The 14,372-nt window shown below is 34.7% G+C and overlaps 2 protein-coding genes across 3 annotated transcripts; one reads left to right on the top strand and one right to left on the bottom strand.

The window, feature by feature from the left end:
• Positions 1–285: 285 nt before the first annotated feature.
• LOC140774465 (mitochondrial outer membrane protein porin 5-like) lies at positions 286–12,484 on the bottom strand. Its single transcript, XM_073117474.1, has 6 exons — positions 12,312–12,484; positions 12,135–12,202; positions 1,474–1,584; positions 1,305–1,391; positions 1,009–1,217; positions 286–893 (listed from the first exon to the last, which is right to left on the bottom strand). The coding sequence occupies exons 1-6, from the start codon at positions 12,358–12,360 to the stop codon at positions 587–589; spliced, it is 831 nt and encodes a 276-aa protein (XP_072973575.1). The 5' UTR covers positions 12,361–12,484; the 3' UTR covers positions 286–586.
• Positions 1,591–12,128, top strand: LOC140774464 (uncharacterized). Of its 2 annotated transcripts, none has more exons than XR_012106598.1 (2): positions 1,591–10,493; positions 10,648–12,128. XR_012106598.1 is itself a non-coding variant. In XM_073117473.1 (2 exons), the coding sequence occupies exon 2, from the start codon at positions 6,629–6,631 to the stop codon at positions 7,544–7,546; it is 918 nt and encodes a 305-aa protein (XP_072973574.1). In that variant the 5' UTR covers positions 1,591–6,529; the 3' UTR covers positions 7,547–12,128. The 2 variants fall into 2 exon arrangements, 1 of the variants encoding a protein (XP_072973574.1); XM_073117473.1 differs by having other exon boundaries at positions 1,591–6,529; positions 6,629–12,128.
• Positions 12,485–14,372: the final 1,888 nt, after the last annotated feature.

The following is a 14,372-nucleotide window of genomic DNA, read 5'->3' as shown; positions in this document are numbered from 1 at the left end:
CAGCTGCTTCCTTTTCTTTGTGGGGGGTAAAAAGAAAAGGAGAAATTCCATTAGCACCAAAACGGCCACAAAACTACATCACATATGTAGAACGATACCAGGTGTATCCCCGATACAAGATCTCAAAAGGACCAAAAGGAACTGACATGGCCCAATCAGCTGCAAGAGAGGTCAGTTAAAAAATTTATTTCCATTATCCAAGTCTCTTTTGATAACTTCTATGAGAGGTCCAATCAAAAGAAATTTATTTGGTACAGAATAACAAATTTTTAAAACTATAAATGCTGAATGATGCAATTATCATTTTATCAATTTCCACGTAAAATCTGCATGATAGACAATTCTGTGATGACTTCTGACAGTCAGCCATGAGAACACCTTCAATAACAAATTGCATTACAGGATCTAGCATAGGTCAAAATACTCCCACGAATTAAAGAGTAAACTGGCCTGAAGAGCCACCCAAATAAATCAGTCCACAGCAATTCAAAATTTCATCAGAAAAATGTCTGTGGAACAGGTTTATTGCCCGTAACTTCTCAACCCAACTGAAAATTTCCAAATCCAACCTCCATCAACAGAGAAATTAAGGCTTGAGTGCAAGCGCCAAACCAAACTTGGGAGATTTGTCCAAGGCCTTGGTATCAAATTCACCAGAGACAGTCAGGAAAGACTTGGGCTTGACCTCATGTTGAAGAAGAGCTCCGAGTTTCCCAGAGTTGTTGAGCTTAGCCTTCAAGGTTGTTTGGGGATCAACTGCATATAAACTACCAACTGTAACGGTGTTCTCGTTAGTGGAGAACCTCCTGGTAATCTCTGCCACCACAGAGGTCTTCTGCTTCTCATCAAAATGGTATACATATGAAGCTTTGAGACTATCCCCTTTGTCCCCTCTAGTGCAAATCATATGAAGTTAAGATTTCGAAAAGACCATTTCTATTGGACTTAAGAGGAAACTTTTCTAAGGAATGTCAATCAAGTGGTTGACGCAATGAATGGAAAACTTACAATATGAAAGAAGCATTATATTCTGGCTTTGACAGTCCAATTCCAGCACTATACTTGGTAAAAGTTCCTGCAGCAGTGTCAAAACCGGCTTCTGCACCAAACACAATGCCATGGGCACCTAGAGTCCCAGAAAGATCAACAACCGGGGATGACTTCAGGCCTACAGCCGTAACAAAACTTGCATGGTCATGAAAATATTGCACCTCCAGCTGTCAAAAGAAAATTAGTTTTTAGTATCTCTAGTAACAAACTAACAATTATATTATAGGATAATGAGCAAAAAAGAAAGCAATCACCTTTCCAGAGTTGTAATCTGGCAGCTTAAAAGATGCAATAGTTTTTGTAGAGGGCAGAACATCTGAGATTGTGAGAGTAGTGGAGATCTGGCACATCATAGAAAAGGAACTTTTTTAAGACTATACACTAGTTGAATAAAACCAAAAGAACAATTGGCAGGAAAATTACATTTGAATTAGTATCAACTTTGATATCAATATGGGTATTCTTGTACTTGTACTGAGAACCAACATCAAGAGAGTAGAGTCCGCCTTTCTTCAAAGCAGCAGAAGTGAGGCCCTGACAATAAATCAGAAATAGCAATTGTCACTTCCAGTTGATATTTATGTAAGGAAACACCGCATAAACCATACATAACATGATAATAACAACCCATGAAACAAATAATCTGAACTATAACCAAGGAAGGAGCTGCCACAGTAGATAACATATTTCTTAGTCCTGAACACTTGGCACAGAGGCACTGATTGTTCAAATTGTTATCAAATGATTGATGGCTTGAGGAAAGTATAGGAAGGGAATAAGAAAAATTACTAGATAGAGACAAAGGAAACAGAAGCTGTTCATGATATAAAATAAACAAGAATAGTATGAAGAACAAAAATTTAGGGAATTAGTAAAACATAAAATAAGATATTTGCTTTCACTATAAAAAAGCAACAAATGAAGCTATTCTAGGAGTCCAACACGGAGTATTTTACCACTTTAGAGTGACTACACCTACTGATGGACCTGAAAGTGAGAGGACTACTCGGTGTAGCTTTGACATCTCTTCAATCAATAATCTTCTTGCTTCATTGAGGTAATTCATAGATAATTTCTGTAGTTTTGATCTTTCATTTCTTAGATTAATTTTCCTCCATGATTTTAAAATGCTTCAGCCTTTTCTTTTAATACTCTTTATACACCTAAAATCAACCAATGTTTTATTTCAAATTTGAGAACCATTAACAAATGTCAGTTTTCAAACATCAACACCCTAACAAGGGAAAGCGATGGCCATAGAATGTGTGTTGCACCAAAAGGGAAAGAGGACACCTACTTTATCTGGATTATCAAATGTTTACAAATAGATCAAGTCATTAAATTATGAAGTATAGATTACTACGGCTATCAAAACTAGTACCAGTACAATAGTAAAAAGGCTGATTGTATATTATACAAGAATCTAATACTGGCCAGAGAAAAGGTGTCATGTAGAATAAGTAATAAGGCAGCAAATAGTTCAGATCCTCACAGTGAAGATAATCTTTAGTCAATATAATAATATGTGTTTAGCAATGCTATTGTTATGCATATTAGCATGCTAATAAAAATGAGATCATCTTTGAAATAATGGTCTTGATCCATAAGTTGCAAAAAAGAATAGATGTTGCAGCAGTGATTGTCAAGAGTATGACGAAATTCTTCACCATGAAAGACATTTGCAACTGTTGATTATTATCTTATCCACCATGGCCACCTGTATATGAACTAACCTAATCGCATGTGGGAAATATTAAAACTATATAGTGACCGCAAAATTGACTAAAATGGCAAAGCAATGAAAGTGCAAACTAGTGGATTAGCCAGTAAGTGTGGCTGGCACTAAGAGTCATTGAAGATTAGATCGAATATGTGCCAACTACAATATTGTTCAGTGACCTCATTGCCATCCATAGCATGTAGTCTTTCAGCATACTTCTGAGAAGTTGTTACTGCCTTTGGTATAATAGATTTTCCATTCAAAATTTAAATGTGGCAGGATAGAGTAAAAGATGTTTTCACATATACAAACAGCACAAGCATTCACAACTAACAAGTACTCAAGTCGACAAGTTTGACAATATGGATACAGCATCAAATAAAAAATCCAACAATTTTGTTACCCTTGGCACAGTGTGTGCTAGCCGGAAATTGGATGGCATGTGCTGTGCTGGCTGACCATGCCAACACACTGCCAACAGCAAGGAAGAAAAGGGAAGTGTTCAGAAATTAACTTTTCTACTTAAATTTACTAATCATAATGAAAGTTACTAAGCATGAAATAACATATATTGTACATATATTCTGTAGCACCATAGAATTCTCGAACACTATCAAAAAGTGAAACAACAGAACAATTGGATATTCTGCAAGCAAAGAGGATTGTAGTATTCTACAAGACTACATACTTATGCATGAGAGGGGTGTTGTATTTAGTGCACAATATTGTAAATAGTTGCAAAATCAAGAATTAGTGAGTAAATATGGAGGTTTGTGGTCTCTCTAAATATCGGAATTGGGGATCTGCCGCCTAAAAAACAACACATACTAGGTGTATCAACCATTACTGCCGACACAGATCAGACTAATTTTTTAATTATATAAAATTTTAGAAATTAATACAAAATGCAGGAAATCGTAAGAAATTAGAAAGGTATAGGAAAATAAAATAAAAAATCACCCATCCCTTTTCTAGTCTCTCCCTCTCTCTCTCTCTATACTATTATTAAAGCAAAGTCATGGTGTTGCAGCAGTAAGGAGGAGCAAGGGGGAGATGGAAAAAAATTAGAAAAAAAACAAAGAAGAAAGAAATCCTTAAAGAAGATAAAAGAAAGGAAACTCCTCACCTCGCCAAAGACCTAACCATTAGAGGTCGCTATCACCGGTAAATTACTTGGCAAAGCTCATTGCTTGTTGTCACTGGATAGGATGGATGCGTCAAAAGCAAGGTTCCCAGTTTCGGCCGATCCCGATCCCAGCCGAAACCAATCGGTTGATTAGTTTCGGCTAGGGTTTCGGCCGAAACCCGATCCGTTTCGGCCGATCCCGATCGAAACGGGTCGGATCCGGATCCGACCCGGGGGACATCAATAATTGATGTCCCCATCCCCCACCTGCCTCTCTCCCTTTTCTCTCTCTTTCTCTCTTTTCCTCTCTTAGTCTCTTTCTCTCTTTTCTTTCTTTCTTTCTTTCTCTCTTTCTCACGGATCTCTTACTCTCTTTCTCCCCGGCGACTGAGTAGTGAGTAGATCTCCGTCTCTCCGGTGACCTCGACCTCCAGCGACGTTCTCCGACGACCTCGATCTCCGGCAACCTTCGGTAAGTTTTTTTTCAGTTTTTTTTCCCTTTTATAGCAGCACTACAGCAGCAGCTTGCTGCTACAGCAGTGCCTGCAGCACAAGCTGCAGGTGCTGCAGCAGCTGCTCAGCTGCTGCTGCTTCTCAGCACAGCAGCAGGCAGTAGCAGCTTCTCTGCTGCAGCAGCACCTGGTGCTGCTTATGCAATTATGCCTTATAAATTTTAAATTATTTTATATTTTATTTTGATTTTTGTTTATGTTTTTTAGTTGCAATCTTGCAGAGCTAAAATATCAATGGCTCCAAAAGAGAAGTCATATGATACCGACATTGGGTGGCAATATTGTAGCATTATTGGGCAAGATAAAAGACGCGTTAAATGCAACTGGTGTGGAAAGGAAATGAGTGGTGGTGTCAACCGTTTGAAAGAACATTTAGCTGGAAGACAAGGAAATATAGCAACTTGCACTCAAGTGTCTTTGGAAGTTAGAAAACAGATGTTGGCTCATTTAATTGGCAAAAAAAAAGATAAACAATTTGCACAACAAAAAGAGTCAATGATTCGTGAAGAATTGATGCATAATCCTATACAGATTGATGATGATAGCAATGAGCAAAGTGAGGAGAATGAGAAGGAGAGACAGATGAGGAAGGCAATGAAAGAGAGCAGAAATATACATAGAGAAGAGGAAGAAATGAGAAGAAGCACTGGTGGTAACTTTCAGAGATTTAAATCAGTTAATATACGAAAAGAAAGAGAATATGGGGGCAGCAGTTCTACCCATAGGACTCCTGGTGTTACAGCAGAGTCTGGAAATATTGGACCAATGGATACATATCTTCAGAAAAAAAAAGAAGTCGTACATAGACTTCAATCAAGACAGCTCTCAAAGGAATTAAAACTGCAAAGAAACACATTGATAGAGCTATCTCTAAATTTTTCTTCTACAACCATATTCCTTTCAATGTAGCTGATAGCCCTTACTATCACACTATGGTGGATGCTATACAATCAGTAGGGCATGATGTTCCCCCTCCTAGTTCAAATGATATTGCTACTAAATATCTTGACTCAGAGGTAGATGAACTTCATACTTATATTGAGATATTTAAACGGTATTGGGATGAATTTGGTTGTACACTGATATGTGATGGGTGGAGTACACAAAACAGAAGAAATATAATTAATTTCTTAGTGTACTCTGGCATGGGGACAATATTTTTAAAGTCTGTGGATGCTACTGCTCATTTTAAAAATGCAGATTATATTTGTCAGTTGATGGATGAGATAGTACAAGAAATTGGTGAAAAAAGAGTAGTCCAAGTGGTTACTGATAATGGGACAAATTATAAAGCTGCTGGAAATTTACTGATGATTAAAAGACCTCATTTATATTGGACGTCATGTGCTGCACATTGTATTGATCTTATGTTAGAGGATATTGCAAAAGAGCCTGAAATTGACATAGTCATATGTAAAGGTCAGAGGTTAACAAATTTTATATATAACCATGGTTGGGTTCTTAATTTACTCAGGCAGATGACTGGTGGTAGGGAGATCATCAGACCCGGCGTCACTAGATTTGCCACTCACTTTTTAGCCTTGAAGAGCATCATGCGTTACAAGGATGATATTATACGGATGTTTACATCACAGGAGTGGTCTATGAAAATTAAGAATATGAAACCTAAAGATAAATCTTAGGTGAAACTTTGAAAAATATGGCTCTTGAAAATACATTTTGGGATAATATTACAATTGCCACCGCAGTATTTGAGCTTTTTATCAAAGTATTAAGACTTGTAGACAGTGATGACAAATCTGAGATGGGTTTCTTATATGAGGCAATGGACATAGCTAAAGAATCAATAAAAAAAATGTGGGCCAAAGTTATAAGAAGTGGTGGAAGATGATTGATTTTAGATGGAACAAACAACTACATAGAGATATACACGCTGCTGGTAAGCATGCTTTTAAGTTTTCAGTTTTAATTTACTTTTATTTATGAATATTTAAAAATTTGAATGCTTACAATTTTTAAATTTTTACAGGGTATTTTCTTAATCCAAGATTTCAATTCTCTAAAAATGTCAATAATGATAGTAAAGTCTTGTTGGGGGTTAGAAAGGTAATCAGTAAGCTTGAGCCCGATATTCATAAACAAATCCTGTGCGATAAAGAAGTTATGATTCAATTAAATAATTTTATTATTATTTGTTTCAAGTTTTAACTTTCAATAATCAATATAATCAATAAGCTAATAATATATTTCTGATTTCAGATGGAGAGATATAGATTGAGAGCTGGGCAATTCAGTACTGCTAAAGTTGCTGCAGCTATATCTCATAACACTCCAGCTGAATGGTGGTCTATTTATGGATGGGAGGAGGCATCAAATTTGACGCCAATAGCAAAGAAGATTTTAAGTCAAACTGTGTCTTCATCTCAATGTGAAAGAAATTGGACTACTTTTTCCTTAATCCACACAAAAACACGCAACCGATTGACAATGGAAATATTGGAGAAGTTAGTTTTTTGTCATTATAATATGAGATTGAGGGAGAGAAATTTAAGAAGAAAGGCAGAAAATGAACAACTGATTGATTTAAATCATGTTTTTGATGAAGAAGACCCCTTGACTCCATGGATCAGAGAGATAGAGGACAGGGTATTAGATGACAGAGATAACCCATGGTTAGATGAAATATTGGGAGAGACCACGACGAGGGCAGAGGCTGGTACGAGTTATTCAACTGCGAGAGATAGTATACCTATTAGTACTTGTCATAGTCCTAATGATACATATGGTAGTGAGATCATTCCATCTACATTTGTTGAGGAAAGTCAAGGAGGCATAAGGAGTGAAGACAGAGAAACTAAGAATATATATACATATCAGCGACATCATGAGATGCATTTTGGTTCCTATGATTATGGTACATCGAGTATTTATTATTTGGAACCATCACAAGATCCATATACTAGTTATTATCCACAGTATCCTCAGTATTCTCAGGCACAAGATCCAAATGTTGATTATTATCCTCCTCAAACGCAAGTCACACAACAAGATCCATACAAGGAAGATAAAAGGAAGAAAGAGGTACAAAGAGTGGGAGAAATGGAGGAAAGAGAAAGGACTTCTTGTGTTGCTGAATCATTGTCTCCAAGCCTCTATCAAGGATGGCTATGTCGATAGTGGCATAGCACTTGGCACAACGTGTCAGTGGCACATTCTATGCTAAGCCTCGTTTAAGAAAAAAAAAAATTTATTTTCATTAATCATCATCAAATCAATTTTGATTTTCGTTCATGTTCAATATTTATTATCATAGGAGAATTATAAAATTTATATTTGTACGAAGGCTATGTGAAATATTACAACAAATAATAATATTAGTAGATGGGTTTTAAAAATTAATGACAGTAGTTAGTGCAACATTTCCTTATTATTCTTATGCCGGCGAATGAAGTCTTTGATCCTCCTCATCATACTACGTTCAACTAGATATTAATTTTAATTATTAAACTATTATCAATTAAATATTATATGTTCCATTATATTATAGAGTATCCAATCATATTATAAAGTGCTCAATCATTAATATTAATTGAATATATTAATGTATTCAATCATATTATGTGTGGAATAATATTTATATATAACTATTATTTTATATTTAATAAAATAGGTCATTTACAAAAATAATCTAAAGATAAAACACTATAATATAGGTTCTAATACATATATTTAAACCAAAAACTAAATATTGGCATATCGAAGACCCAAAATCATCTCTAAATATATTAAAAATTTTATTAAAAATGTTATAGAGGCACGCTAATGGCACGTAGAGGACCGTGCTAGCTGGCACGTGCCATGTCGATGGTAGCACGGCATAGCACATGCCACTGGTAGAATCATCATTAGCCTCTATTACTAGTTCTTCTCATCGGATCACCACCAGCAGTCATCATGCCCTAGTCATTCTTCTATAGGGAAGATAGACGTAGAACATGTGATGTAAAATTGTAATTAGTCCACTTAACGAATTTAAATTAAGGTTAATGGATAATTAACTAACTTTAGATGATTATCCATTCAAACTAGATCTAACTTAGAACTAATTCGCTAGGTCAAATCATCTTCTTTAAACAATCTGCTCAATGGATTGCCTTCCTCAAGCCCTTCTCCACTATTCATCCTTTCGCTACCAATGAATCATCTCTTTCGTTGCCATACATATCTTCTTCCCACTCTTCTACTACCACGCTTGGAGGTGATATGCTGCTATTAGGAGGTGGTTAGGCAACCCCTCTTGCCACGTGTCATCATTGCGTCGATATGGTATGTGCTAGCCAACATGCCCCGAGCAACATGATAAATCATGGCCATACCTAAAATAGATACTCTCTACAACTAGCAAATATCATTCCTAGTATGATCCAAACCATGACTCTAGGTATGGGTAATGAACCAGGCTTTCTCGTTCTCGGATCTACCCCTTCGTTGGCTTGTTTGTTTGGAACCGGCTTTGTAGGACACTGCGCCTCGTCAAAAGCCGTCATTCGATTGTTTTCAAAGAATGTTGAGCCGGGCCCGGGTATGTAAGTTAAGCCATGTATCTGGGAGGAACTTTGAAGAAAGAAGGGCTTTCGCTTCTTTGCACCCAATTTTGGCATAGCAGCTATATTTCGATTCATCCTCTTCTTCCACGGCTTTCAAAATAGGACGTTGAACCAATTTCATATGAAGGGAGTAAATGCCTCTTGGGCGCTGCTCCACTATGCGCTATTCCTAGTATGATCCAGTTATTAATTAAATTCATTCAGACTCCACATTCCATCTTCTTGAAATAGTGTAACAAAACATATAAGGAAAATATAAATAGAGATACAACTATCAACCATCACAAAGCAAAACTCCACCATTATATGGGGCTATTTGCCAAAAAAAAGTTCTTAGGTTTTAGTACTAGTAAGATTGGGCTCTTGACACTAAATACATTCATTTTTTATACTAAATGCACATATTTTCATAATGAAATACGGACAATTTACACAAGAGATACGCACAAGTGTGTATGAGGGTTCATTTTTTCCATTTTGAAAACTAAAAGATTTTTTATGCAAATGACGCTCATTATATGATTATATGAAACTATTGTAATTCAGCACTACAAAAGTTTGACACATCCTAAACAGCAACACAATATTGTTAACTATCAAAGAGCATTCCGGTAGATGACATATGGAAGAGAACGGGGATTCAAGTTTAATTGAAAGGCCTATGTTTATTATGGATCCAAAAGTCGGTCGATCCCGATCTAGGCCTGATATAGTCAGTTAATTAGTATTGAATGGATATCAGGTGTATTGGGGATATTGGGTGTATCGACCAATACCCAATTTGGATCAGCCAATCCAAGTTAGAATTAGCCGATTTGGATTGAATGGGTCAAATCTGTAACGGAATTAACATGGGAACATCAATTATCGATGCCCCCATCATCTTCTTCTTCTGTCTCTCTCTCCCTCCTAACTGAAGCCAGTGCTTCTCCGACATAGAGATCCAACTCTGGCAAGTATTTTGAACTCTGCCAACACACTCCGACAAATCCGTTGTTTCTCTTTTCTCTTTTTTTCATTGCAGTTTTTTTCTTCTCTTCTTTTCTTTTTCGCTGCAAAAGCAGAAAAATGTTTTCCTTTTCGGTTCTTCCACTCGCTGTCTCTCCTTCTTCTTCACTACATAAGTAGTAGAAACTTTTTTCTTTTTGGTTCTTTAACTCTCTCTCTCTTCTTCACTGCATTAGTAGAATTATTTTTAGTTCCTCTACTCTCTTTCTTTCTCTGTTCTTCTTCTTCACTACAAAAGTAAAAGTTTTTTTTTCCTTCTCAGTCCTACTCTTTCTCTCTCCCCTCTTTTTATTCTTCACTGCAAAACAAACAACGCTTTAAAAAAAATCTCATTTTACTGTCAATTTTCTAAATTTTTAGAAAATTTTCTATATTTTTACATAATATTTAGAATTTACATGATTAAGGATCCAATATAGGCAGCCGATAGGCCCAAACATATCGTTTTTCTAACCAGCTTATCCCAATTCCAACTTTCAAAACCTTGATTTTTATGAGGCTATAGATAGGTAGTAGCAGACTAGAAGTTGGGAGATTTTATTTTGTATCTTCCTTTTGTCCTAAGAGAAAAATAAAATTAGATCCTTTTAATAAGACAAATTTATGATACTTCTAAAGATCAAATTCCAAATTTCAGCACCTTGATTTTTTATGAGGCTATAGGTAGTAGCAAACTAGAAGGCTATAGAGGGTAGTAGCAAATTAGAAGTTGGAGAATTTATTTCATATCTTCCTTTCGTCCTCAAAGGAAAAAAAATTAGGTCCTTTTAATAAGACAAATTTAAGGTACTTCTAAAGATCAAAATCTAAAAGCAAGGAAAAGAGAGAATCTCAAACAAAGTAGTATTTAGCTTCATCAATTTTCCTTGATTAGAAAATATGCAAAAACTCTCATTAGCTTCACATTTCTTTCAACTTCCATGAATACTAAAATCAGGTCCTGAATCCTAATACTCAAAACAAAATTTTGTAGTTTTAAAGCTAGCATGAATACAAGGATACATCATGCAGAATAGATTGTGCTCTAATTTGCAAAACAATCTGAAATACAAAGCATAGACTAGATAATGAACTCACAATAATATATAAGTTGTATAACCACCATCATTCAAGACAGTTCCTAACAATATGGGGTTGAAAAGAGGGATCAAAAGACCACAATGTTCCAAAGAAACAGATCTTCAAGTTGTGAACCTGGGATCAAACATCTAAAATTGTTGTCAAGAACCAGGCCAAAGCAAAATAAGACAATACAGTTGCTTGCCTCAAAGTTTCAAGGTTAACTTATGTATACAACAATCTATCTTCTTAGTTGCAATTTAGATTGTCCAGTCGATGAAGATCCTTCTAAAAGTTCCCTAGATATTGAATAGTCTAGAAAAGAGAGAGAGATGGGATTTGCCAATTTAGAGGTCTGTCCTATCTCTAAGGCATATTTAGAGCCACAGAGTATAGTGAAAAATAAAATTCTCAAATCAGAGAAATCCTAAGAGCCTGAAAATTAAGTGGAACACTAGCAGATGTACTAAAAGATTATAGAGTTAAAAGGATATTTTAAAGTAACAGCGCACAAGATGGTAGGGACAAAGGTGGAACAACCTAAAAACAAGCCATATCAGGAAGTATAACAAAGGGATAAAGCAGCAACAGAGTAGAAGTGAACGACCAACCAATTAGCTAACTACTAGATGAACTCCTAAAGAGTGCTAATGAACAAATGACACGCTCTCCTTAGTACTTTCCACCCAGCTAATCAAGCCAAGGAGCAAAAAATAACAGGAGGAATCAATATGGCACACCCATACATACATTACAGGAGAACAATAGCAAATGATGGCATCCACAAGCTACCAAAAAAATAAAATAATTGCAACAAGAATTTAACGAACAAGCAAAAAGGGAAATCAAATTTGACTAAGAAGTCAAGAGAGAAAAAAAAAATCTCTAACAACCTTATTCCACTCACCGAACCTACCACGAGACCAAATCTCTGTCAACCAGATCGACTAATTAGCGCCCTTTTGCAAAGATTTCACAACAATCACACATCTAATCACGGATATTAGCTGATCAACAGATTCGCCCAGCATACTTAGTAAACAAATCGAACATTCGAGTATAAGTAACGTAGGCAAGATATGGTGAGTTACCACTCCAGAGGCGCTGAAGGTCGAGATGGTCAGCTTCTGGTCATAGCTGTAGTCCTTGGTGAGCAGATCTGAACCCAAACAGAAAGCAAGAAAAATTAGCAAAAAAAACTTATAAAAATTAGAAGGAAAAAATAAAGGTTTCGATTTGGTGAGCATAGATTCGATTGGAGATCATACCTTTGGATTTCTTGCCAATATCGGAGAACAACCCCGGTCCCTTCATCATTCTTGTCGAGAGAGAGAGAGAGAGAGGTGGGATTAAAACTGGAAGAAAGAAATGCGACTCGAGAAGAGAGAGTTCGCTTTGATATTTCTATTTCCTCTCTGAGGGATTCGAACTGGTGGGGATGGTCCTGGACGGTCGGATCTTTTTTTTTTAAATAAAAATAATAAGAAGCAAACAAGTGGGAGAGGATCCAATAAAGGGATGGATGTAGGAATTCGCTGAATGTAGGATATTTGACAGCTTATTATTGGCTGCAGGATAGTAAGTACGTTTGACCCGGAAATGGGTGATGGGAACATACCTGGTGTCATCTTGTGAAATATTATAAGTATTCATTTGAGTTGGTGATTAGTAGTTCTATGTACGATTGATTAGAATTATTAAAATAGAGAAGGAATTAAAATTAAGAAAGGAAAGACAAGGCGATGGTTGGCCGTCTCTTGATGGTTGGTCTGTGGACCATTCAATAGTTTTACACTTTTACTTTTACTTTGACGGTAGACCGCAGTGCCAAGAAGGTGGGGAACTTGATGATGGCTTTATTTAATGGTGAACTTTGCTACCACAAAGCTGGGGATTCCAGTAGAAACAAATTATAGACGGTGTTAAAAAGAATTTCTCGTATCCTAATTACCACACGATTCAAACGGAGATACAACAATTGGCATGATGGGTGTGTCATGCACAGTCAAAATTTTAGTCAATAAATGTCAAAAAGTGTCTAAGGACTATAACAAAACTAGACTCAAAAAGATAATATGTAAGATTAATTTTATTTATTAGGGTATTATTAAATTGATAAGTGGTAACTAATTTTATTGACTCGGGAACTAAAGTCTCACTTGTGACTTTATCTAATTAGAAAAATATTTATAAGCATTTATCTTTATCTCTAGACTCGTAAATATCTAAACGAGATATTTATAAACTTCAAGTCTTATTTAGTTTGATGCTAAGCCCAAAACTTAATTAGTTTGCCCTATTTTATAGTCTTAATTTAGGTACATTGAATTACGCTAAGAAATATTTAATTATAAATTAGGCTAAATTGTAATTATTATTTTTGATGTAATGTAAAAAAAAATATTAGTTTTGAAAAAATAAATGATATATAAAATTTATAAACTAAAATGTCCTTAGACTTTTAAAGCGGGCTTACATATTCTTACTTTTATTATTTTTCTAATGCAATGTTCATATTTTATTTCAAGTACCAATATATTTTAATTATTTTTTAATGTTTTTGTAGTTTTAAACCAAGATGTAAGTCTATACTATTTTTTAAATATTTTCTAACATTTTTAAACATTTTCTAATACTAGTTTTTTAAATTTTAAGAAATTATTATGTAATTAATTTTATAATATTTTTTAAGAAATTGTTAGTATTGCAAAAATAGAAATTGCTAGTATTGCCAACTTTTATTAAAAAAAAGTGAATTGTTATTGGCTTAAAAACTGAGAAGTTTGTTTTATTGTTAACTTAGTAAATTTTTAAAAAAAATTGAGTGAAGTATATTTATTTTGAAGGGAATTATAGGTAAATGAAAGGGTGTAATAATTAATTTTATGTGACATGAAAAATAAAAATAAAAATAATTATTTAGGAAAATTGAATATGTGTCAAGCAAATAATACTAAAATATTATTGTTCAACTTTATAAAACAGAAATGCAAATATCCATTTTAAACTCATATTAAACATATTAGTAAACTATATTAAATAATAATTTTTTAATTTTTTTTTAACCTATATGCACGAATATTTTTTTCAAATGTTATTTTTTCATTAGCTATAATGAAAGAGTAGTTATTTTAGAAAGAAGAGAGATGAGGGGAGAGAAAAGAGAGAACATTGATAAGACAACAAAATGATAGATTTAAATTATATCAATAATAAAGTTATAATCAATTTAAATTTAATATTTAAAATTTTATTTTATTTTTATTTATTTATTAGATACTAAACTTGATTAGAAAAAATATTACAAAAGTATTTGGTTACTTCTCAAA

Source organism: Typha angustifolia, chromosome 13 (genome assembly GCF_048772165.1).
Source record: "Typha angustifolia cultivar Huaian chromosome 13, ASM4877216v1, whole genome shotgun sequence".
NCBI lineage: Eukaryota > Viridiplantae > Streptophyta > Magnoliopsida > Poales > Typhaceae > Typha > Typha angustifolia.
This window is presented reverse-complemented; position numbering and strand designations above follow the sequence as displayed.